Source organism: Borostomias antarcticus (assembly GCF_949987555.1).
Source record: "Borostomias antarcticus genome assembly, chromosome: 9".
NCBI lineage: Eukaryota > Metazoa > Chordata > Actinopteri > Stomiiformes > Stomiidae > Borostomias > Borostomias antarcticus.
The window spans coordinates 18,999,294-19,025,334 of NC_140242.1; the positions used below are offsets into that span (position 1 = coordinate 18,999,294).

A 26,041-nucleotide genomic window follows, 5' to 3' on the forward strand; every position below is an offset into this window, starting at 1 on the left:
CTTCACGAGGCAACATGAGCTCCGCTCAGAACTTGTCCAGACAAATCTGGCTGAATATCGCGAGCTCCCGGTTTTTCAAAATAAAGGTCCCTAATTATTTAAGGAAGTGGATACATTTATACCAATGAGTTTACCGGTTACCATATAACTGGAGAATCAAAAAACATAAAGTTACACATGACTAATTAACTCATGGCTCAAGTTAATAGTTTACTTGTTATAATAAACTATAAGCAATTCTATTTAACCCATAATTTCAGCTGGGTTACATTTAAAAAAGTGGATATACTTTGGGTCCATGGATAAATGTGTACTCCATATACCCTCCACTGCACCACTGATGAGAGGTACACATCAATGATTTAATGGGGTGTACCCATCAGTGTTATGCACCAGGTGACCAGAACAAATCCTACTTCCAAGTATGTGTAAAAAATACCTGGTAATAATCTGATTCATTCATAGATGGTCTAAAATTAATGATTCACACACAATGAAGGTATATGCATTTTATTTTCACTACACCACAGAACAGGTAACAGTGGTCAATGTGGAAGCAGGGAATGTATCCGTCTTCCTGAATTCATCTGGAATGTTAGATGGCATTGACCCTTCAGTACTCCTCTTCCTCTCCCACGCTGTCTGTGCCCACCTCTTCGTAATCCTTCTCCAGGGCGGCCATGTCTTCTCTGGCCTCAGAGAACTCTCCCTCCTCCATGCCCTCTCCCACGTACCAGTGCACGAAGGCCCTCTTGGCGTACATCAGGTCAAACTTGTGGTCCAGCCTGGCCCAGGCCTCAGCGATGGCGGTGGTGTTGCTCAGCATGCACACAGCCCTCTGGACCTTGGCCAGGTCTCCTCCAGGGACCACTGTGGGGGGCTGGTAGTTGATGCCCACCTTGAAGCCAGTGGGACACCAGTCCACAAACTGTATGGAGCGTTTGGTCTTGATGGTGGCGATGGCGGCGTTGACGTCTTTGGGCACCACATCACCGCGGTAGAGCAGGCAGCAGGCCATGTACTTGCCACGCCTGGGGTCACACTTCACCATCTGGTTGGCTGGCTCGAAGCAGGCGTTGGTGATCTCCGGGACAGAGAGCTGCTCGTGGTAGGCCTTCTCTGCAGAGATGATGGGCGCGTAGGTGACCAGGGGGAAGTGGATACGGGGGTAGGGCACCAAGTTAGTCTGGAACTCAGTCAGGTCCACGTTGAGGGCTCCGTCGAAGCGCAGGGACGCAGTGATGGAGGAGACGACCTGGGCAATGAGGCGGTTGAGGTTGGTGTAGGTCGGATGTTCCACTTCCAGGTTACGCTGAGAGATGTCGAAGATGGCCTCATTGTCCACCATGAAGGAGCAGTCCGAGTGCTCCAGGTTGGTGTGGGTGGTCAGGATGGAGTTGTAGGGCTCCACCACGGCTGTGGACATCTGTGGAGCCGGGTAGATGGAGAACTCCAGCTTGGACTTCTTTCCGTAGTCAACAGACAGACGCTCCATCAGCAGGGAAGTAAAGCCGGAGCCGGTCCCTCCTCCAAAGCTGTGGAAGATGAGGAAGCCCTGCAGTCCAGTACATTGATCCGACTGGGGAACAAGACAATGATCATTAGTCTATTTAATTATTATTAGTCTATTAAATGAACAACAAAAGGTGCAAGTCAAGATTTCAATGTAGACTAATCAATACTACAACCACAGAGCTTTTAGAAAGGTGCCAAAAAAATATAACACTCGCCCCCCCCCCCCCCCCAAAAAAAAAAACCTACCCCAAACATCACCCCTCAAAATATATGTTTGGTTGTTTGGTTCTCGGGGGGAAGGTAGGTAACATTTTACAGTAGTAGTGAATTCAAATGGGGCCTGACAGCAGTTGGGCACGATCTTAAACGCACCATTTTACGCAGCCTTTCCAACACAGAGTCCACGATCTCCTTGCCGATGGTGTAGTGCCCACGAGCGTAGTTGTTGGCAGCGTCCTCCTTGCCACTGATGAGCTGCTCAGGGTGGTACAGCTGACGGTAGGACCCATTTCTTACCTCATCTAAAAATATCAAATACAAGTTAACCCAAGGACATGTTTGCAGAATTGAGTATTGTGTGATGAGGAAATGAGAACATTACTGTAACAGTCCAGAGGAAACCTGCAGACAAATTGCTTTTCTTACCCACAACCGAAGGCTCCAGATCAATGAAGATGGCCCTGGGAACATACTTCCCAGTACCAGTCTCATTGAAGAAAGTACCAAAGCTTGAGTCATTGGGAGAAATGCCACTGGATGCAGAGACTGTCCCATCAGGCAGGATGCCATGCTCCAGACAGTAGAGCTCCCAGCATGAGTTGCCCATCTGGACACCTGCTTGACCGATGTGTACTGAGATGCATTCCCTCTACCAAGGAAGACATGGTCGTTTTAGTTTGACAAGGATAGAGATACTCCTATCGAAGAAACACCTACAAGTGGTTGTGTGTAACTAATACAAGACTTGCAGCATTACAAATTAATTAAAACCCCATTTAATTCTTTAAAGAAGGCAGTACTCCTGATAAATCAGTGAGACACAAAAAGCTCACACTTCCCAAACTATAATGAAGTATAATAATGAACTTACCACCATTTTGCTACAGAAATGTTACCCTTACAAACTGACTCTCAATAGCCATAGACTGTAAAAAGATTTAACCGTTGGCCCCAAACAGCTTAATCAATCCATGAAGCACATGCCACAATCCGGCTCACCTTTAAACACTAATAACCAGTTTGATTGTTTTCACCTGCTTTTCTGGCCACAGCAATCAGGTGTGATGGGTGTGGTTTCCAATGACAGGCTTGTTTGTGAGGATCAGAACTGAGCAGTCGGTTATCAGCACAGATCCCTTCCCATATCCCATTGCATTGTCAGACAATTGTGTCCAACTTGCGCCGACCGTTGGCTGTGTGAATTCTAAATTCATGTCTATCAGCTGTGGCTGATTTCTTCCTCTCTGTGCCAGGAGCTGCTGCCAGGGCCCAGGCTGTGCCACTGCATACACGGCAAACTGGAACTCACCTGCTGCTGTACCATCTAATGACCACAAGGTGTCGCCATTCACTGCAGAATGAGGGGGTTCCCATGATTGAGTCTGTCCCCCCTTTAGGACAAATCAAATCAAACTTGCATTTCATACACAGAGGGGGGGGGGGCATAGGTCTCACCCCTACATACTCCAAGGAAGCATAAAAACAGTTTCACGCGGGGGCCAGAAAGGTGAGCTGTAAAAAAGTATTCCCTGAACTCTCTCAACTAGACGAACGAGCAAGCTCCTGGAATATGTTTGTCTTGACTAAGAACATTTACAGAGCGATTAACATGGGCTGAATACTTAATAGAAGAGATATGACTATCAGTAGAGAATACAAATAGTTACAGAGATGTTGCCTACATGGTAGGCCATTATGTGTTAGCTATCTCTGTAGTGTCTGATATGATATTTAAGTGAATCATATAACAAAGCACAGTAAGCACTTAGCAGAACAGGCTCATAGCGAATGCCGCAAAGCAGAGGTGGGGAGATAGAAAGCAGCGAGTCAAGAGTAAAAAAGGGGTAAGATTGGCTGGATGCAAATATATTTCTACTGTTCAACAGTTCAAAACATTCAAACAGGAGAAGAATTAATCAAACTCAAGGGGAATAAAATATAAAAATAAAATAAATGTAGCTTTAATATGTTTTTTCATTTGTAAAATAATTTTAAATTATCCCGGTGTCATAATACATTTTCATATTGAAAGTATCTCCGTGTCCACTACAGTGGACGTGGTGTAAAATAAAATAAAATAAATAATTATATAATTCTAAATGTTTGTGCGTGGCTGGCCAGCCGCGCAGCTAGTATAGCATTTGTCGGGTTATCACTCCCTCCCTCCCTCCCTCTTTCCCTCCCTCACTCCCTCCCTCCCTTACTCCCGACAATGTTGGCCTGCATCTCTCTGTTGGCACCACAAGAGGCAGTAGTCCCAGCATACCAAAATCAAGAAGGACACCAAAATTAACCCGCCGATCTCCACTGCACAAGTAGAGTAGTGGTGAGAGCATTGGACTCCCACCCAGGAGACCGGGAGTTCACGACCCGGTGGGAAAGACTTCATGGGACTATACCCCAAACCTCCACATGTTCATCCTTTCACTCCAACCTTTACCCCCTACCTTATAGGTCAGGGCCGCGTTTCCCAGAGGCATCGTTAAGGCATCGTAGCGCTACGTGCTTCTTAAGAACATCGTTAGGTCCACCTCTAGGTGGCGATTCGTTTCCCAGAACCTTCTTAAGCCAAGGTATACCTTGGCTACGAAGGCTCTGGGAAACAGCTCCACCCAAGGTACATCGTAAATCGCCCTTACGATGTACCTTCCGAAGATACATCGTTAGCCCTCCTTGGAGCCGAAGCGCTGTTTCCCAGAGCCTTCTTAGCCAAGGTATACCACAGCCAAGGGATACTTTACGTAGGGCAGTCGGACCCCATCGTAAGCTGTCCCTTGGCGATGCGCTCCGTTCATCCCGTTATAGTTTTAGCTCGATTAGAGCAAAATTACACTTTTAAAAAGGAGAGTTGCAATACAGCAATACAAATCTATCCTACCTGCGCGATTCACATCATTAGTGTACACAAAATACAATTAACTTGAATGATGAAAATAATGTCATGGAGCCTACAGAACACATCATGGGAATGTTGTTTTTAAAACTTTTATTGAGCCAAGCAAAATATACGGACTATCCATAGCCTAATATAATCCACTTTGTGAACAACAACAACATTTTCTTATGTAAAGGGATAATTTGATGACATGACTTTTCTGGCTGTCTTTATATATTGTCAGACAGATATCCTGGCGAATTGATTAATCCAATGAGGCCATCTAGATGAATAGTCAAATATCCTCACACACGCTCCAGAATATTGTAGAAAGCCTTCCCAGAACAGTGGAGGCTGTTATAGCTGCACAGGGGGGACCAACTCCATATGATGCCTATTCATTTAGAATGGGATGTCATGAAAGTTGTAATGTGTAGGTGGCCCAATACTGTTGCCCTTGTAGTGTACTTTGCTAACAGATTCACAGTATTTAGTGATCTTACAAATGCTGTTTGTTATATTGTGTGCCTTCTTCAAAACCTCTACTGTTGTAATGTGGCAAGAAACGACAAATATACAGGATAAAGGGAACTTGTTTAATATTGGTTGGGAAAAAACATGGGCAGGTTTGTTCTTCAGACTTTTGTCCTGTAACAGGCTGTCTTTTTCCGGGGTGGGGTTGTTAGACCCATGCCCAACCCCCAACCTGGAGGGCCAGTTGTTGCTTTTCGTCTGGCCTCTACCCTGAACCTGCCCGGCATGGTTGAACCTGCTGGGGGGTGACCCCCCACCAATATAGCCTTCATGGTCATTGAGGCACACAAGCCTTCCCATCACGACAAGGTAGCAACACCTAGGAAGGATGAGTGGTGTGGTGAGTGTATGTAGTGTGTGTGCGCAGTGTACTGTAGTGGGTGGGCAGTGTGTGGTAAGTGTATGTAGTGTGTGTGGTGAGTGTGTGCAGTGTGTCTCAGGCATCTGCATCATCTGCAAGGGAGGAAAATTCAATTAGCGACATTGAATGGAATGCATGCAGTGTGGGAATAGACAGAGTATACAAAATACACACTTAGCCTACCTGGAGTTGGCAGAATGATGGGCACTGATATGGAGGGCCACACAAACTGTGCCTCCGCTAGGGCCTGCTGCCTGTTCTGCAGGTCCAGCCTCTCACGCTGCACAACCAGCCTCTGCCTTCCCACCTCCAGGAGCTCCTCGCTGCAGTCGCACCTCGCATCCGTTGTGTTCAGCTGCCTCTCACGGGGGGCGGGGGGGGGACGTCATGGGGTGCGTGGGGGGTGGGGGGAGAGCGTGTCGACGGGGTGGAGCAGTCTGACTGCGCTGGGGTCTCCTCTCCAGAGGACTGGGAGGCTTGGGGTGATTCAGCTGAGGACTGGGAGGCTTGGGGTGATTCAGCTGAGGACTGGGAGGCTTGGGGTGATTCAGCTGAGGACTGGGAGGCTTGGGGTGATTCAGCTGAGGGCTGGGAGGCTTGGGGTGATTCAGCTGAGGGCTGGATGTTGGAGGGGCCCTCTCCAGACTCCAAATCAAGGCCACCAGTGATGCCTTGGAAGGCTGTGAGGCCGATGATCGATAGGGCCTTCTCCTCCTCCGGGGTGAGGGGAGGCACGGTGCTCTGCCTCTCGGCGCACTGCCGCCCCCCGGCTTTTGGCCTGACTGGGGAAGTCCTGCCATTTCTTGCTGACGACTGTCCACTCCCTGGGTGGCCCAGGAGTCTTCTTCAATGGGCTATATGCACAACTCTAGTAGGCTACTTCCTGAAATTAGACATGCTTCTTTATTTCCTGTCTTACACTATTGGATGAAATGATTATTCAGGAATTCCTGAATAATCATTTCATCCAAAGTGTAGGACAGGAAATAGAGAAGCATGTCTAATTTCAGGAAGTAGCCTACTGGAGTTGTGCATAGGCCCTACTGGTAGCCGCCAAACAGGACGGCCTTCGGTTGCTCCACCTCGTCCAGCATGATCACTAGTTATTCTTTGGTGAACGCTATCACACGCTTCCTCTTCATATCTGCCATGTCGCTCAATATGTGCAGTTAACCTTGTTTTTTTTATAGGCCACATGCGTCCACACCGGTGCCTGATAGATTCAATTAGTCATCGTATCCGCGCGAATTCTAACGTGGGAATGCTACTGCCACAGGGGCAATTTATATGGGCATTATACCTTTGTTTGTATGATAACTAAATCAGTGGTCATTTTGCTATCATCATTGCCTATCATCATAAAAGTATTTTTTCCTGGCCTTTCAAGACATCCTCGACGGGGCTTATATGTCCCGAGCCGATCCATGCTCTTTCTTGGATATTTTATTTGATGTAATGTAATTTGATGTATGAATTGTGACTATCACGAGGTCTCGCTTTGACTCTTAAATACATTAGCAGATGAGCTTTCGGAGGCATAGCTTCCTTTTTGGTAATATGAAGTTCCCGTTATAGTAGTTGTTATAGTTGTTTTTTTTCCTTTTACTCATTCTACTCTCCACCCCTCCAGATTCCGGTTTTGTTTGCTGCTCTTTTCCTGGACTGACACACGGCTTCCCCGACCCATTCTCACCGGACCTCGACCACGGCTTGGATTACGTTTTCTGGACTTTGTTTGTTGATCGATTGACCCCTGCCTGAACTTGACTATCCTTTTGCCTTGCCCTCTGTACTGCCGCTTTTATATTAAACCGCCCTCTGGGCTTGGAACTGTCCGTCTGTGTCCGTGGTCCTGCGTTTGGGTCAGCTAGCCAACCAGCCCCCTTACAGAAATGTTCTTAGCCGGTAGACAAACATACTCCAGGAGCTTGCTCGATCGCCTTGAGGGGTCAGGGAAGAATTTGTTACAGCTCACTTATCTGGCCCCGGGTGATACCGTTTTTTTGCTTCCCTCTGGAATATGTAGGGGTCGTATGCCCACCTCCCCTGCAGGGGCGATTCTAGGGGGTGGCCAAGGGTGGCACTTGCCACCCTTGGAATCTGACCGGCCACCCCAGGAGCCACCCCTGTGATTTTGTCTGTATTTTTGTCAATTCTAATGAATGAGTCAGTGTCATAACTAAATGAAAATGAGTTGAAAATATAGTTTGAGAGACTGATCTTTAATCCACCAAATAGTTGAGCCTCCTATACACCCCTTAACAAAATGGTTTAGTCCACCCCAGACGCTCGCGGACACAGCATTCTGCACTCTGCAGCAAGCAGTTAGCTAACTTTACTAGAGTATTTGAACTTGGTCTTCTCACATATTCTTTAACTCCCCCCCTCAGAAAGATGTATTTTTTAGTGTGTCAGTAGTTAAAACGTTTTAACATAGTTATTTTAACATAGTTATCTTTGTAACACGATTTAATGAAAGCTAGCTAGTGTCATCATCGTCTCTCCACTTGTTTGTAAATCTAAAGTCAGCTAGCTAGCTATGATAGCTAGCTAGCTGAAATGCACATTAGCCTTCATGAAAAACAAGTTACAAAAAACGACAGTTTTTCTGATTGCTAGGCTAAATTTAAGGTGATCTGCTTTCCTGTCATGGGAGTGGGACTAGAATTGAACTCATTGAGAATGATAGTGAGTGTGTGAGTGAGTGTTATAAAGTGATGTGTGTCATGCTATTTACAGTAAAATAAAATAAATCAGAGCTTTCAAATATAAGACAGCAGCCAGAAACATTTAAATCACAAAACATGACAAATGTGGAGCATTCCTGTGATGTGTGTGCTGAGGAGGCTGGGGAACCAGGGTGAGTAAAACATTATGGTAGGCGCTTATCCAGTCAAGTTTATTGAAACCATTTTAATTATTGTGATTCCTGTAGTGGGTGGAAATATGCAGTTTACAAAAAAGTTTAATTCTTAACAATATTGCTTGTAGGTATAACTTGTGCTTTGGGAACGTGTGTTTTGCTTCTTAAAAGCATGCAGAAAAAAAAAAAAAAACGTAACTGCCACCCTGGCATATCTCTGTCCCCCCCTTGTGCCACCCCAGTCAAAAAGGTCTAGAATCGCCACTGCTCCCCTGTTCACTGTAAAGCGCAGTGTGTTGCCTCTGGGTATGAAATGCGGTATAGAAATAAAGCTTTGATTGATTAAGGTCTATTGGACGTGTTCAAGCATTCCGAGAGGCAATGGTGATTAAAGTAGGTATACTCTGACTAAAGTGGGTATACTGTAGCAGAAATCTTAGTTTAAATTAGTGATGTTTAAAAAAGTGGATATACTTTGGGTCCATGGATAAAGGTGTACTCCATATACCCTCCACTGCACCACTGATGAGGTACACATCAATGATTTAATGGGGGTGGTTTCATTGTTCATTTGCACTGTCATTTTATTTGCACTGTCCCGTCTTGTCCTTGCACCCTGTCTAATGTTGTGTACCCATCAGTGTTATGCACCAGGTGACCAGAACAAATCCTACTTCAGAGTATGTGTAAAAACTACCTGGTAATAATCTGATTCATTCATAGACGGTGGTCTAAAATTAACGATTCACACACAATGAAGGTATATGCATTTTATTTTCACTACACCACAGAACAGGTAACAGTGGTCAATGTGGAAGCAGGGAATGTATCCGTCTTCCTGAATTCATCTGGAATGTTAGATGGCATTGACCCTTCAGTACTCCTCTTCCTCCTCTTCCTCTCCCACGCTGTCTGTGCCCACCTCTTCGTAATCCTTCTCCAGGGCGGCCATGTCTTCTCTGGCCTCAGAGAACTCTCCCTCCTCCATGCCCTCTCCCACGTACCAGTGCACGAAGGCCCTCTTGGCGTACATCAGGTCAAACTTGTGGTCCAGCCTGGCCCAGGCCTCAGCGATGGCGGTGGTGTTGCTCAGCATGCACACAGCCCTCTGGACCTTGGCCAGGTCTCCTCCAGGGACCACTGTGGGGGGCTGGTAGTTGATGCCCACCTTGAAGCCAGTGGGACACCAGTCCACAAACTGGATGGAGCGTTTGGTCTTGATGGTGGCGATGGCGGCGTTGACGTCTTTGGGCACCACATCACCGCGGTAGAGCAGGCAGCAGGCCATGTACTTGCCACGCCTGGGGTCGCACTTCACCATCTGGTTGGCTGGCTCGAAGCAGGCGTTGGTGATCTCCGGGACAGAGAGCTGCTCGTGGTAGGCCTTCTCTGCAGAGATGATGGGCGCGTAGGTGACCAGGGGGAAGTGGATACGGGGGTAGGGCACCAAGTTAGTCTGGAACTCAGTCAGGTCCACGTTGAGGGCTCCGTCGAAGCGCAGGGACGCAGTGATGGAGGAGACGATCTGGGCGATGAGGCGGTTGAGGTTGGTGTAGGTCGGATGTTCCACTTCCAGGTTACGCTGGGAGATGTCGAAGATGGCCTCATTGTCCACCATGAAGGAGCAGTCCGAGTGCTCCAGGGTGGTGTGGGTGGTCAGGATGGAGTTGTAGGGCTCCACCACGGCTGTGGACATCTGTGGAGCCGGGTAGATGGAGAACTCCAGCTTGGACTTCTTTCCGTAGTCAACAGACAGACGCTCCATCAGCAGGGAAGTAAAGCCGGAGCCGGTCCCTCCTCCAAAGCTGTGGAAGATGAGGAAGCCCTGCAGTCCAGTACATTGATCCGACTGGGGAACAGGACAATGATCATTAGTCTATTTAATTATTATTAGTCTATTAAATGAACAACAAAAGGTGCAAGTCAAGATTTCAATGTAGACTAATCAATACTACAACCACAGAGCTTTTAGAAAGGGGCCAAAAAAATATAACACTCGCCCCCCCCCCCCCCCCAAAAAAACCTACCCCAAAAATCACCCCTCAAAATATATGTTTGGTTGTTTGGTTCTCAGGGGGGGAAGGAAGGTAACTTTTTACAGTAGTAGTGAATTCAAATGGGGCCTGACAGCAGTTGGGCACGATCTTAAACGCACCATTTTACGCAGCCTTTCCAACACAGAGTCCACGATCTCCTTGCCGATGGTGTAGTGCCCACGAGCGTAGTTGTTGGCAACGTCCTCCTTGCCACTGATGAGCTGCTCAGGGTGGTACAGCTGATGGTAGGACCCATTTCTTACCTCATCTAAAAATATCAAATACAAGTTAACCCAAGGACATGTTTGCAGAATTGAGTATTGTGTGATGAGGAAATGAGAACATTACTGTAACAGTCCAGAGGAAACCTGCAGACAAATTGCTTTTCTTACCCACAACCGAAGGCTCCAGATCAATGAAGATAGCCCTGGGAACATACTTCCCAGTACCAGTCTCATTGAAGAAAGTACCAAAGCTTGAGTCATTGGGAGAAATGCCACTGGATGCAGAGACTGTCCCATCAGGCAGGATGCCATGCTCCAGACAGTAGAGCTCCCAGCATGAGTTGCCCATCTGGACACCTGCTTGACCGATGTGTACTGAGATGCATTCCCTCTACCAAGGAAGACATGGTCGTTTTAGTTTGACAAGGATAGAGATACTCCTATCGGAGAAACACCTACAAGTGGTTGTGTGTAACTAATACAAGACTTGCAGCATTACAAATTAATTAAAACCCCATTTAATTCTTTAAAGAAGGCAGTACTCCTGATAAATCAGTGAGACACAAAAAGCTCACACTTCCCAAACTATAATGAAGTATAATAATGAACTTACCACCATTTTGCTACAGAAATGTTACCCTTACAAACTGACTCTCAATAGCCATAGACTGTAAAAAGATTTAACCGTTGGCCCCAAACAGCTTAATCAATCCATGAAGCACATGCCACAATCCGGCTCACCTTTAAACACTAATAACCAGTTTGATTGTTTTCACCTGCTTTTCTGGCCACAGCAATCAGGTGTGATGGGTGTGGTTTCCAATGACAGGCTTGTTTGTGAGGATCAGAACTGAGCAGTCGGTTATCAGCACAGATCCCTTCCCATATCCCATTGCATTGTCAGACAATTGTGTCCAACTTGCGCCGACCGTTGGCTGTGTGAATTCTAAATTCATGTCTATCAGCTGTGGCTGATTTCTTCCTCTCTGTGCCAGGAGCTGCTGCCAGGGCCCAGGCTGTGCCACTGCATACACGGCAAACTGGAACTCACCTGCTGCTGTACCATCTAATGACCACAAGGTGTCGCCATTCACTGCAGAATGAGGGGGTTCCCATGATTGAGTCTGTCCCCCCTTTAGGACAAATCAAATCAAACTTGCATTTCATACACAGAGGGGGGGGGGGGCATAGGTCTCACCCCTACATACTCCAAGGAAGCATAAAAACAGTTTCACGCGGGGGCCAGAAAGGTGAGCTGTAAAAAAGCATTCCCTGAACTCTCTCAACTAGACGAACGAGCAAGCTCCTGGAATATGTTTGTCTTGACTAAGAACATTTACAGAGCGATTAACATGGGCTAAATACTTAATAGAAGAGATATGACTATCAGTAGAGAATACAAATAGTTACAGAGATGTTGCCTACATGGTAGGCCATTATGTGTTAGCTATCTCTGTAGTGTCTGATATGATATTTAAGTGAATCATATAACAAAGCACAGTAAGCACTTAGCAGAACAGGCTCATAGCGAATGCCGCAAAGCAGAGGTGGGGAGATAGAAAGCAGCGAGTCAAGAGTAAAAAAGGGGTAAGATTGGCTGGATGCAAATATATTTCTACTGTTCAACAGTTCAAAACATTCAAACAGGAGAAGAATTAATCAAACTCAAGGGGAATAAAATATAAAAATAAAATAAATGTAGCTTTAATATGTTTTATCATTTGTAAAATAATTTTTAATTATCCCGGTGTCATAATACATTTTCATATTAAAAGTATCTCCGTGTCCACTACAGTGGACGTGGTGTAAAATAAAATAAAATAAATAATTATATAATTCTAAATGTTTGTGCGTGGCTGGCCAGCCGCGCAGCTAGTATAGCATTTGTCGGGTTATCACTCCCTCCCTCCCTCCCTCTTTCCCTCCCTCACTCCCTCCCTCCCTTACTCCCGACAATGTTGGCCTGCATCTCTCTGTTGGCACCACAAGAGGCAGTAGTCCCAGCATACCAAAATCAAGAAGGACACCAAAATTAACCCGCCGATCTCCACTGCACAAGTAGAGTAGTGGTGAGAGCATTGGACTCCCACCCAGGAGACCGGGAGTTCACGACCCGGTGGGAAAGACTTCATGGGACTATACCCCAAACCTCCACATGTTCATCCTTTCACTCCAACCTTTACCCCCTGCCTTATAGGTCAGGGCCGCGTTTCCCAGAGGCATCGTTAAGGCATCGTAGCGCTACGTGCTTCTTAAGAACATCGTTAGGTCCACCTCTAGGTGGCGATTCGTTTCCCAGAACCTTCTTAAGCCAAGGTATACCTTGGCTACGAAGGCTCTGGGAAACAGCTCCACCCAAGGTACATCGTAAATCGCCCTTACGATGTACCTTCCGAAGATACATCGTTAGCCCTCCTTGGAGCCGAAGCGCTGTTTCCCAGAGCCTTCTTAGCCAAGGTATACCACAGCCAAGGGATACTTTACGTAGGGCAGTCGGACCCCATCGTAAGCTGTCCCTTGGCGATGCGCTCCGTTCATCCCGTTATAGTTTTAGCTCGATTAGAGCAAAATTACACTTTTAAAAAGGAGAGTTGCAATACAGCAATACAAATCTATCCTACCTGCGCGATTCACATCATTAGTGTACACAAAATACAATTAACTTGAATGATGAAAATAATGTCATGGAGCCTACAGAACACATCATGGGAATGTTGTTTTTCAAACTTTTATTGAGCCAAGCAAAATATACGGACTATCCATAGCCTATTATAATCCACTTTGTGAATAACAACAACATTTTCTTATGTAAAGGGATAATTTGATGACATGACTTTTCTGGCTGTCTTTATATATTGTCAGACAGATATCCTGGCGAATTGATTAATCCAATGAGGCCATCTAGATGAATAGTCAAATATCCTCACACACGCTCCAGAATATTGTAGAAAGCCTTCCCAGAACAGTGGAGGCTGTTATAGCTGCACAGGGGGGATCAACTCCACATGATGCCTATTCATTTAGAATGGGATGTCATGAAAGTTGTAATGTGTAGGTGGCCCAATACTGTTGCCCTTGTAGTGTACTTTGCTAACAGATTCACAGTATTTAGTGATCTTACAAATGCTGTTTGTTATATTGTGTGCCTTCTTCAAAACCTCTACTGTTGTAATGTGGCAAGAAACGACAAATATACAGGATAAAGGGAACTTGTTTAATATTGGTTGGGAAAAAACATGGGCAGGTTTGTTCTTCAGACTTTTGTCCTGTAACAGGCTGTCTTTTTCCGGGGTGGGGTTGTTAGACCCATGCCCAACCCTCAACCTGGAGGGCCAGTTGTTGCTTTTCGTCTGGCCTCTACCCTGAACCTGCCCGGCATGGTTGAACCTGCTGGGGGGTGACCCCCCACCAATATAGCCTTCATGGTCATGGAGGCACACAAGCCTTCCCATCACGACAAGGTAGCAACACCTAGGAAGGATGAGTGGTGTGGTGAGTGTATGTAGTGTGTGTGCGCAGTGTACTGTAGTGGGTGGGCAGTGTGTGGTAAGTGTATGTAGTGTGTGTGGTGAGTGTGTGCAGTGTGTCTCAGGCATCTGCATCATCTGCAAGGGAGGAAAATTCAATTAGCGACATTGAATGGAATGCATGCAGTGTGGGAATAGACAAAGTATACAAAATACACACTTAGCCTACCTGGAGTTGGCAGAATGATGGGCACTGATATGGAGGGCCACACAAACTGTGCCTCCGCTAGGGCCTGCTGCCTGTTCTGCAGGTCCAGCCTCTCACGCTGCACACCCAGCCTCTGCCTCCCCACCTCCAGGAGCTCCTCGCTGCAGTCGCACCTCGCATCCGTTGTGTTCAGCTGCCTCTCACGGGGGGCGGGGGGGGGGGGACGTCATGGGGTGCGTGGGGGGAGAGCGTGTCGACGGGGTGGAGCAGTCTGACTGCGCTGGGGTCTCCTCTCCAGAGGACTGGGAGGCTTGGGGTGATTCAGCTGAGGACTGGGAGGCTTGGGGTGATTCAGCTGAGGACTGGGAGGCTTGGGGTGATTCAGCTGAGGGCTGGGAGGCTTGGGGTGATTCAGCTGAGGGCTGGATGTTGGAGGGGCCCTCTCCAGACTCCAAATCAAGGCCACCAGTGATGCCTTGGAAGGCTGTGAGGCCGATGATTGATAGGGCCTTCTCCTCCTCCGGGGTGAGGGGAGGCACGGTGCTCTGCCTCTCGGCGCACTGCCGCCCCCCGGCTTTTGGCCTGACTGGGGAAGTCCTGCCATTTCTTGCTGACGACTGTCCACTCCCTGGGTGGCCCAGGAGTCTTCTTCAATGGGCTATATGCACAACTCTAGTAGGCTACTTCCTGAAATAAGACATGCTTCTTTATTTCCTGTCTTACACTATTGGATGAAATGATTATTCAGGAATTCCTGAATAATCATTTCATCCAAAGTGTAGGACAGGAAATAGAGAAGCATGTCTAATTTCAGGAAGTAGCCTACTGGAGTTTTGCATAGGCCCTACTGGTAGCCGCCAAACAGGACGGCCTTCGGTTGCTCCACCTCGTCCAGCATGATCACTAGTTATTCTTTGGTGAACGCTATCACACGCTTCCTCTTCATATCTGCCATGTCGCTCAATATGTGCAGTTAACCTTGTTTTTTTTATAGGCCACATGCGTCCACACCGGTGCCTGATAGATTCAATTAGTCATCGTATCCGCGCGAATTCTAACGTGGGAATGCTACTGCCACAGGGGCAATTTATATGGGCATTATACCTTTGTTTGTATGATAACTAAATCCGTGGTCATTTTGCTATCATCATTGCCTATCATCATAAAATTATTTTTTCCTGGCCTTTCAAGACATCCTCGACGGGGCTTATATGTCCCGAGCCGATCCATGCTCTTTCTTGGATATTTTATTTGATGTAATGTAATTTGATGTATGAATTGTGACTATCACGAGGTCTCGCTTTGACTCTTAAATACATTAGCAGATGAGCTTTCGGAGGCATAGCTTCCTTTTTGGTAATATTTAGACTGAAATAAAATAATTAAGACAGCACGTATTATATTGGGACGTCATTTCTGTGACTTTACGAATGGCCATCGATGTGTGCGGCATCGATTCATTCTTTTTTCAGCAACGCGCCCAGGGACAGCTCCTCTAACGATGTATCTTGGGATGGACCTAACGATGTATCTTCAGGCACCCACTAAGGGATAGTCTGGGAAACACTGTCCCTTCGCCAAGGTATACCTTGAGAAGCGTCGTAGCGAGGAGAAGTTCGGCGAATCTGGGAAACGCGGCCCAGATCCTGTCCCAACCCCAACCCTTATTCTAACCCCAACCCACACTAGGGACTGGAAGAAGGACACCAAAACCAACCCGCCGATCTCCACTGCACAAGTAGAGTAGTTGTCAGAGCATTGGACTCCCATGCAGGACATTCTCAGAGATTACCGTCTATGCTGAGCGAAACTCCTCTAGTCTATATGTAGCTAAACAAACGCTGTTGTTTACGTTTTGGAACTGATGTGTCCAGGCGATAAGACCTATCTTAATTTATTTATCGTATTATTTCATGTTATTTCAATTCACAGCTATTTCAGTGGCATGACTGGCTTCCATCCTACCAGTCCTGAACAGAAACAAGCCAGCCACACACATAAGCCAAGCTGGACCTGGCCTGGTTTTTAACACTAAAGAGGTAGGAAATCACACACACAAAAAAAATGTCCTTGGTTCTCCAGAGGATATAGAACCAAATCCTCTTTCACCCAGCAGGGTAGGAGTAGCCGCACACTCAGACCACCTATATTATAATTAAATGGTTGCCTGCACCTGTTACTTAGAGGGTGATGTATCCTATTTAAAGACTGGATGTGCATGACAAATTACGGCCAAAACATTGGTCTAATAAATACTTTTGCATTGGAGCTGAGTGTGCAGCTACTGCTCATTACCTCCGCCCCAGCGACAGCGCAGGGTGATTGGTAATGTTTTCGGTGGCATGTATGTGTGTGTTTGTGACTTTTCTATTAGCAGGATTACGCAAAAAATACTGGACAGATATTCACGACACCATCTCAGTTACCAAAACACACATGAAGTGCATCTACTAAAGTTAATTGGTACAGAAGACAAACCATTTAAATGCTGCATCTCATTTTATTACATTCAAGTTAACAGGTACAGTGCTCCTCGTCTTCCTCCTCATCACCACCGTCACCAGAGTCTGCCACTATCTCCTCATAGTCCTTCTCCAGGGTGGACATGTCTTCTCTGGCCTCAGAGAACTCTCCCTCCTCCATGCCCTCTCCCACGTACCAGTGCACGAAGGCCTTTCTATCAGGTTTACCCCCTAGGACACAGGGACGAACATCAGCACATGATAGAGCGTAGAGTGGATTAGAGTGAGACAGTGCAGAGTAGAGATACTAGAGAAATAGAATGATAGGGGTGAGGTGTAGGACCATATGGATAACTGAACTGGCGCCATGTAATCAGTACTGAGGTGGTTTCTTATAGCCCAACTGGACGATACCCCTAAAGTATGATTGTTAGAGCCTAATTTGCATATCTTTACCTTACTATATTGTATTTGCAAAATTGCATATTTGTATGGACATATAGGCTTCCATAGTGTTATTTCTTAGTTGTGTCTTCATACCAGAGAAAGAGTTAGAACATGGATGTATTAGAAGCCTACAGAGAAAATACAGTTTTTTTGAGCCTTTGATTTCATGCCTGCATTTACCTGTATCGTTCCTTTTTAAGCGGCGCAGCCACTTCTATGCGAGACACGTGTCTGTGAGTGTGTCTGTCTGTTCATAGCCTGAGATTTAGACCAATCAGGAGTTACCAATACCGTTGCACACCAACACTAGAGGGCAGGCATGAGGAAAGCAAGGCCGGCTTCAGACAGCTGTATTTCAAGAAGTATAAATATCACATCTTAGATGTTTACACCGTAGGGATCCGGGGAACCAGATTAAGATTTTGAGATATAATATGTCAGATTAGCTTAAACTGTAGGAGTAGTTACATTCCACCATATGAGTGAATAGGAAGCATGGTTTTCAGATAGCACTCGTAGCAGATTATCAGGACATGACAAATATTATAGAGATCATACTGTGTGACTGACACAGGAATGTTTGTGATCTCAAGCGATGCCTGATAAAGATCTGCAGGCCTTCCAGGCTGGAGCCAGGGACATCATGCTCTCCCCTACCCAGGGACTAATCAATGGGAGGTCACACAGGGGGAAAACGTCATTCGTTTGGAATGTTTCCAGTCAAACTCACAGTAAACCTGACAGAACCCTTTATAGCCCAAGGACTGGCCCCTGGAAATGGGATTTTGGGAGTCATTAACTCGTTCTCTCCTCACAATGGTCCTTCTCCCTTCCTCCCTGGGGTAATAAACTACAGTAGTTGCACTAACATTCCAATGAAAAGATCTCTCCGAGCAGACTCACACAGTGAAACAAAGAGGATGAACATTCTCTCTCATTTTTGTCATTAATAAAGTTCAGGGCTAGACTGGCAATCTGGCATACCAGGCAAATGCCAGGTGGGCCGGACCTAGTTTTGGGCCGATCTAAAAAATATATATTCTTTTTTTTTTGGCCAATGAAAATTATTATCATTTTCAACAAATGGCCCATAAAGCAGAGACCATGGAGGTATAATATAAACTGGAGACTTGAAAATGGCTGCCTATTCATTTCAATGAAAGTTGCTCACTGGCGCATGAAGCCATTTGACGTAGTGGCCAAAGCTCGGTATTGCAAGTCACGTGACGGCATGCGGCCCAAGACCCTTATTTCCCATGGTTTGTGGATTATGATAGATAGGGCTAGAAAAGGAAAACAATTTTTTTCTGGGTATCATTCAGCATCAGAGACCAATCTAATCAATATAAACGTTTAATTCAATTTGTTTTTTTTGTTTTTGAGGCAACCAATACCTGTATCGAGCAGTTCGTGGACACACGTAGGCCAGAAAAGCACAACTGCGCAAGTACAAAAGTCATCGGAAGGCCAGAAAAGCACAACTGCGCAAGTACAATAGTCACCGGAAATAGTCAAATGACTACAAATTTGCCAAGATGGCGCGGTTCAATAGGGCTTAATTTTTGATAGCGGTCAGTGAATGGAGTGGCTGTATCCAGTTCTATAATACATCCATGGCAGCAACAACAGGTGCAGGAGGACATTGAACACGAACTTGAAGGACAGGTGGCTTGTGGCCATGGTGGCCAGGAGCAGGACAGGGAAGCTGAGGAGGGACAGAGACATGACAGGGCCGAGGAGGGACAGAGTGAGCAGGAGGAGTGTATAGTTGAAACGGTAAGGAAAATATAGCTAAAAGCGTTAAATATGAATATGGGTGATGGCTGTCTGCTGGGTGCTGGCTACCACCAGCTAGCATTAGCTAGGTACAGCCAGCTAGCATTATCTAGCTACCCACCTCCCCGCCAAGCAAATCAGGTCATGCTGCTTATCTACATTTGTGAGCTAGCTAGCGTTAACACTGTTTGTCTAGGCCAGCCAGATAACGTCAGTACTAATAGTGCTAGTGTTAGCTTGGCAATTAGCACTAGCACTACTATTAACTTTATCTATTCTGGTCTAGCTTTACAGTGTTGCTGCTGTGTGGCCATGGCCCACAATTAACTCTAGCTATTTACTAGCCAATGGCTGGCTGCTAAAAAATCTGATTGTCTAGTAATTTACCAGCCAGTTGACTGATAAGACTAGCTCCTTTCGGGACTGTCTAGGGAAGCCAAAAAGTTAGTTTTGGACCCTGCTAGTACATTACAACTATTATGCACACACTACAATAATATTGATTGAGAATCGCATGTGAGACCAAGATAACATGCAAAATAATAATAAGAACAAATTGCAATAATAAAAAGCTATATTATTTCTGGCTGGTAAAAAATCTAGGCTTTGGACCATGTGTGTTATTTATCAATGTTCATAGCAATGCTTTTGGGAGAAACAAAGGCTAACTGCAATAACTAGGCTACAGTTATTAGTACCTGCAGCCTGACAGTTTTTAACTGGCTAGCCAAATGGGTTATAGGTATATGTGATATTGCACTAATTGTATATGTAGCCTATTTATTGGGTAATTTATATGCCAAAAACCATGATGGCTGATTTGACCAGAGTTAATTTTAAGTTGGAACTAAATTCTCACCAAAAGTATAGTCAATGCGGTTAGCCTTTAGATAATAATAATGTAATAAATAATTTGAAATTATACTTTGACTTCTATCAGAGCTTTTTCTTTGACAATTTCTTGTACTTCAACTGTAACTGTTACTTGAGTATGGAGATTGTGTACTCCACGGCCACGTCTGACCACCAGGGAGTCAAGAGTGAGAGAGTACACTTGTCCATTTGCACTGGTACACTTGTCCACGGAACTTAATCATCTTTATAGTAGTTTGGGGAAATAGTACGGTGGTATTGCATATTTAAAGGGACCGCAAGGATTTTGTACTGGTGGGTGGTGTCCGACCGATTGTGGTGGGTTGGTCTGAGCCAAAAATGCCAGGGCCGAATTTTTGTCCCAGTCCAGTCCTGATGAAGTTCAATTACTTTCTCCCAACTATGTGATGCAACCACCATGAGAATAAGCCCTCAACTGAATCAGTTGATTATGCATGTTGGGGAAATGTAATATCATGTGGAAACCATAACAGGGATATTTGATGATTCCAGACTCTTAAAGGACACAGCAAATGCAAAACGCCCTTTTTCAGTGTTTTTGCATATACATTCAGTCTCTGATGGCCCTACTAATACACAAACAATCAGGTAAGACAACCCATTCATTTTGTTGTGGTTGGCGAAATGCAGAAAACCCAGCTCCCAGCGGGCGACTCAATTCGACGTCAGAATCTTAAGACTCATTATAATAATCCTGCCCTTGTTTGAATATCTCCACCTACCTGCCTCACCTGGCTATAAAGGTTCGCAGTGTTGCTGGCCTCGCAAGCTAGCATAATGTCTGCATACCTTAAATGCTCTGTTCTTGGGTGTAATAACCAGCATAAATTGCTACATCGTCTCTCAACCTCAGTGGACAGAAGAGCTGAGTGGATTAAGTTTATTTTTGATGGAAACGTACCCGCTCAAGTTCCTAAAAGGCTGTTGGTTGTGCTTTTTGCCAGATTGCTTTGTCAACCTGGGTCAGTACAACACAGCATTTTCAAGTCATCTCAACCTGTATGATAAAGCTGTAACTACTGTCCATGGAAATCATGCAGGAAGTGTAAGTAATTGTTCTGTTTCTCTTTGTCTAGGCTATAGCCTAGTACTAATGCTAGCTAGCTAACAACTACACATTAGCATCACCCCAGATGCATGTGACGTTAGTGAAGGACATGGGTAGGCTTATCGTTGATCTAGCGGTTAGTCAAATTGATCAAATGTTTAGATGTGGCCATCATCGGATTCCCCTCGGCCAACAGAATCTAGCTTTCATTGTTTGGAGTCAAATGATGTAACGTTAGCCTGGTATTGAGCTAGCTAGGCTAACTGTGTGTAGATCATGAAAGCACACGATCGTGTCAAGTCGGGGAGAGAGGACAATGGAATTTGAGTGGAGATTGTCAAGGCTAGCCAGCTAACGTTATGTTTTTGTTAGACATTTCTCATTTTAGTATCATAGCGTCATCAACAGTCCTCATTCTTTAGCCTGTCGGCTGCAGTTGCCTGAGGTCCGATGGCTAGCTGCAGTCGTTGGACTACTGTTAGACAGCAAATGTGAAAGTAAATGTAAAGATTCGATGTTGTATGATGTTGTGTTTGTGTAACCCTAGTGTAACATTCACCTTGCAAAACTGTTTCAGTATCGTAGCTACACTCTGTCACGCTTTCGGTCTAAATGGAATGACATCACGGAGTGGACGTGGAGGAGGGGCAGCTCATTTGCATAGGGAAAAAAAACCTCAATCCTGGCGGTTTGGAGCGCAGCTCAAAATAGGCATATTGGGCTTGGTATAACACTCAATCCGAGAGGTATTTTCTGGTAAAATACTCAAAGACATGTATTGGGGACCCCAAAGACTTATTTTAAATTGTTGAAATTTTGCATTTGCTGTGTTCTTTAAGAGAATCTTGGCTCCCCTTTTATGATCTCAAGTGAGTGGCGGTCAAAGCTCGCCCATGGAGCCCCTCACCCTGTGAGTGACCAATTGGTGCTGTCCATGCAAACAGGACACACCTCAGTCTCCTGCCCTTTTTAAGTGGGGGACGAGATCAGTGCTCTCAAGTTCTAACCAAGGATCCAAGCTTGTGCCTGATTCATGAAAATCAATCTGTATCCGTAGATTGGCTGAACTGCTACTAGTCTAGCAGGAGGGGCCCTCAGATTTTGAGGTACCCCTACCCGAGTTAGAACAAAACACAACCATGCTTTTTCATATCCCCTATGTGTCCCATTAATGAGATGGATGGTTGTGGAACTTTAGTTTTGTGGGAAATAAGTTTTTTGGGCTATTCTTTAGACCTACCCTAATATCTGAAAAAGAGCCAAATAAGGCCTGTCCGATTAGGGGTGAGGTGACAAAAAAGCCCATAATTTCATAATGCTCACTCAAATTTGCATCAACTTTGCTGTGGTTTGACCCAAGTAACTGTCCAACAACATCAAAGAGTTAAAATGTAATTTTCTCAAAGAAATACTAGAATATAGTCCTGCGAACATGACTTTAGTGTAGGCGGAAATTGTTAGTATAGCAGGAGGGGCCCTCAGATTTTGAGGTACTGTACCCCTACCCAAGTTAGAACAAAACACAACAATGTTTTTTTTTATCTTCAGGGTTTCCCATTCAAGAAATGCATTGTTGTGGAACTTTATTTTTGTGGGATATTAGTGAAATCAACTGATGAAGTGATGCACCCCCCAGATCTTTCTGGGGGGTGCAAGGGTTACATTGCGCAGTCTAGTTTTCCAAAGGAAGCTCTGATCCACTTAAAGTTTTGTGTGAGAGTAGTCAGGTACCTTGTGCACATGGATTACCTGAATTTATGTTGATAATTTGTTTTAATTATGTACTGTCGACCTTTAAACACAGTGATGAATAGTCGGAAAGCATATACAGTAAATTATTTTTCATGGTGAAATAACACAAAACTTTTTTATTTGAACAAAATCAAAAGGTTTTGGAAGTCAATATCCTTTTCATTTAGCCTACCATAAGCTAGCCCTTCCTGAAAAAGGTATATTCATTGTTTAGTGTTTTATTTTGGGATATGCAATCCATATCACCCTCTGAAGTCAATATAGCACCACATTCCATTCAGGCATTACATTCCATCCAGGAGTGTGCCTCCTTGTTTTTTTTTCCATTTTTAAACTGCCACATCCAGAGGATTGTCATAATGGTATGTGGCAGAAAAAAAAGAAAAAGAAAGAAGAAGCTACCAGTCTAATGACAGAACAGACAGGTAACACAAATGTCTAAATATGATTCATTCATTTTTATATATTCTTAAATTGAGTATTGAAATTGAAATGTTTTGTGTTGAAATAATAATAATAATTTTAGCTAGCTTAGCCAGCTTACTATACCTTTAGCTAGATAGCATACCATTGTACAATGCTAATTGCAGATACAAAGCTAACTCTTGACAGTGTGTGTGTGTGTGTGTGTGTGTGTGTGTGTGTGTGTGTGTGTGTGTGTGTGTGTGTGTGTGTGTGTGTGTGAGAGTCTGTGGCAAATATATTAACTGTGTTTTCCGTATTCACCAGCTGACCAGAGTCCAGCTGTGCACTTATGGCACCAACAGAGCCAGCACAGTCAACAAGCCAGACACTGGCACTTAATGAAAAGCTATGCCTGATATGTGGTAAAGCTCTGCAAGATGATACAAAAAAATCCATATATCAAGAATCCCAAATTGGAAGGACTAAAAACAATATTGAAAGTTGCCCAGGAACGAAATGACGAGGTTCACAAGAGACTCTCTCCCCACTCAAGTGACCTACTCTCCTTCAAAGTGAAAGTGTCATACAACAAGTCATGCAGAGCAAATTACTCCAGCACAACCAACCTGGCCTATTGCACTAGGCTACTTCCACCGTGACTGTGCAAGACCCAGACAAGGATCAGTCCCTAATCAAAAAACCAAGACTGAGCAGAGGCACCGAATTTGACATCCGCAATCAGTGTTTCATTTGTGACAAGAAAGCCCACTATAACCAGGCCAGGTCCAGTCTGGCTTATGTGCGTGGCTGGCTTGTTTGTGTTCAGGACTGGTAGGACGGAAGCTAGTCATGCCACTGAAATAGCTGTGAATTGAAATGACATGAAATAATGTCTGATAAATTAAGATAGGTCTTGTCGCCTGGACACATCAGTTCCAATGCTTCCAATGCTAATCCTGCACAATAAGAGCAAGATAGCCAGTTAGCTCATGAGCTCACAACAACTAGCAGCAGCTAACATAACATTAAAGGTAGCAGTCAGTGGCTAAAGCAGTTATACTGATGGTTCCTGTAACGTTAGCTATTTTGCTGCAATTAGTTCAACTTCTGTTTCTGGACAAAGGTAAGGGATAAACCCAGATAACACAAGGCTAGCGGACCTACAGCGGGTCCCCGATGGACGAGTTGGCGGACCTCCGAAGGAATATAACACAAGGCTAGTGGACCTACAGCGGGTCCCCGATGGATGCTCCACCACCATTCCACCAGTAGTTAATTCACTATATGCACAACTCCAGTACTTCCTGAAATTAGACATGCTTCTCTATTTAGACAACGAAAGTCACACCTGTCTCACACTATTGGATGAAATGATTATTCAGGTGTGCCTGATCATTGTAATGCAGTCAGACACACCTGAATAATCACTTCCAATAGTGTAGGACAGGAAATAGAGAAGCATGTCTAATTTCAGGAAGTACTGGCGTTGTGCAATTGGCTAATTGTCTATATCCTAGGCCCATTGGCTGTGGGGTCCGTGGCGTGGTGGCGAGACTCCGCCCCCTTGCATCAGAGCAGTTCGGATGTAGTACAGTTACTTCCGGGCAATCTCCATACACCCACTGGTGAAAACCGTGTGTCACTAGCCCGCTCAGGGGCTGAGTTGTGAAGTTCATGGCATGGATAGTGGCGTGGTGCTGAGACTCTGCCTGCTTGGGTCAGAGCTGATTGAGTGCAGTACAGTGACCTCTGGTCAATCTCCTTGCACCCATTGGCGAAGACCGTGGGTCTCTAGCCCACTCAGGGGCTGAGTTGTGGGATCCTTGGCGTGGATAGTGGCGTGATGGCGAGACTCCCGCCCCTCGCGTCATATTGGGTCGGGGGCAGTGGACCCCTCTCTGGGCTACTCACCTGCCCCCACCAGTTGCCAAAATGCGCCCGCACACTTAATTGTTTATCAACAGTAAAAGGATCTATATATAATGGGTAATTACTGAGACACATATTGTAGGTATAATTTCAAAACAGGAGTATTTCATATGTTCAATTACTGCACATAAATTCAATAACTGACATAGAACCAACAGGTAACTGCATTTTACATAGCTTCTATAACATCCAGTGACAAAAAACTATCCACACCACAAGTTTTGAACCCACAAGTTTTGTGGGATTTGAACTCACAAGTTCAGCATGGCAGACGAGCTCCTTAAAGGATATGTACACTGAATTTCATGTTTAGCCCTATTCCTGGCATCCCTGGCATGTATCTGACTAGTACAGGTTAAAATATTTCTGTTTTGTGCAGTACAGAGTTCTGCGCACCCTGGCTCGTTGCTAGCTATGGGCACACTCGAAAAACTCGAAAATGTATGATATACGTGAATTTCAAGTTCAGGAATTACATGGTTTATGCTTACCAAGCTCTGAAGTCGTCCTGTAAACACCATAGGTCCTTTCGCCTCTGCATTTCGAAATAACAGCTAACTTGTAAACAGTACTACGTTCACTGAACATACAACAACCATCTCTTCACACTGTAAACCTCCACGACAAGGGATGGCTGTTGTATGTTCGGTGATACTGTTTACAAGTTACTGTTGTTTGCAGAGGCGAAAGGACCTATGGGGTTCCTGTAATGTAATTCCTGAACTTGAAATCCACGTATATCATACTTTTTAGAGTTTTTCGAGTGTGCCCATAGCTAGCACACTCGAAAACAGACAGCAGACAGAACATGCGCGTATCGCTCGCTCATACAGTATTTAACTGTTCTACCCCCTCCCGAATATTTATATATATATATATATATATATTAGACGTGGGTGCCCCGTGCACAGCTCGCTCAGTCCTTGGTGCAGGTGAAATCAGGATAGAATTCCACAGAAACCATGGTTCTGCAGCCTCTCTGAAATTCATTGGGTTAGAGAGGATCACTCCTAACCCAAGGGGAGG

The 26,041-nt window shown here is 45.2% G+C and overlaps 2 protein-coding genes across 2 annotated transcripts in view; both read right to left on the reverse strand.

Moving 5' to 3' along the window:
• Nucleotides 1-613: 613 nt before the first annotated feature.
• LOC311313324 (tubulin alpha-1B chain-like) lies at nucleotides 614-2,377 on the reverse strand (the record flags this gene model as incomplete). Its single annotated transcript, XM_084443446.1, has 3 exons — nucleotides 2,161-2,377; nucleotides 1,888-2,036; nucleotides 614-1,579 (listed from the first exon to the last, which is right to left on the reverse strand). Exons 1-3 carry the CDS (start codon nucleotides 2,339-2,341, stop codon nucleotides 614-616), a joined length of 1,296 nt encoding a protein of 431 aa, XP_084299572.1. The 5' UTR covers nucleotides 2,342-2,377.
• Nucleotides 2,378-9,241: 6,864 nt separating this feature from the next.
• The window catches only part of LOC311312871 (uncharacterized protein), a gene marked incomplete at its 3' end in the record, with an annotated part of 35,900 nt that continues 19,100 nt past the window's right edge, over nucleotides 9,242-26,041 (reverse strand). The window contains exon 8 of the mRNA XM_084442879.1: nucleotides 9,242-10,216. Within this exon, the coding sequence (XP_084299005.1) occupies nucleotides 9,242-10,216 (975 nt within the window). The remainder of the gene's footprint in view (nucleotides 10,217-26,041) is intronic.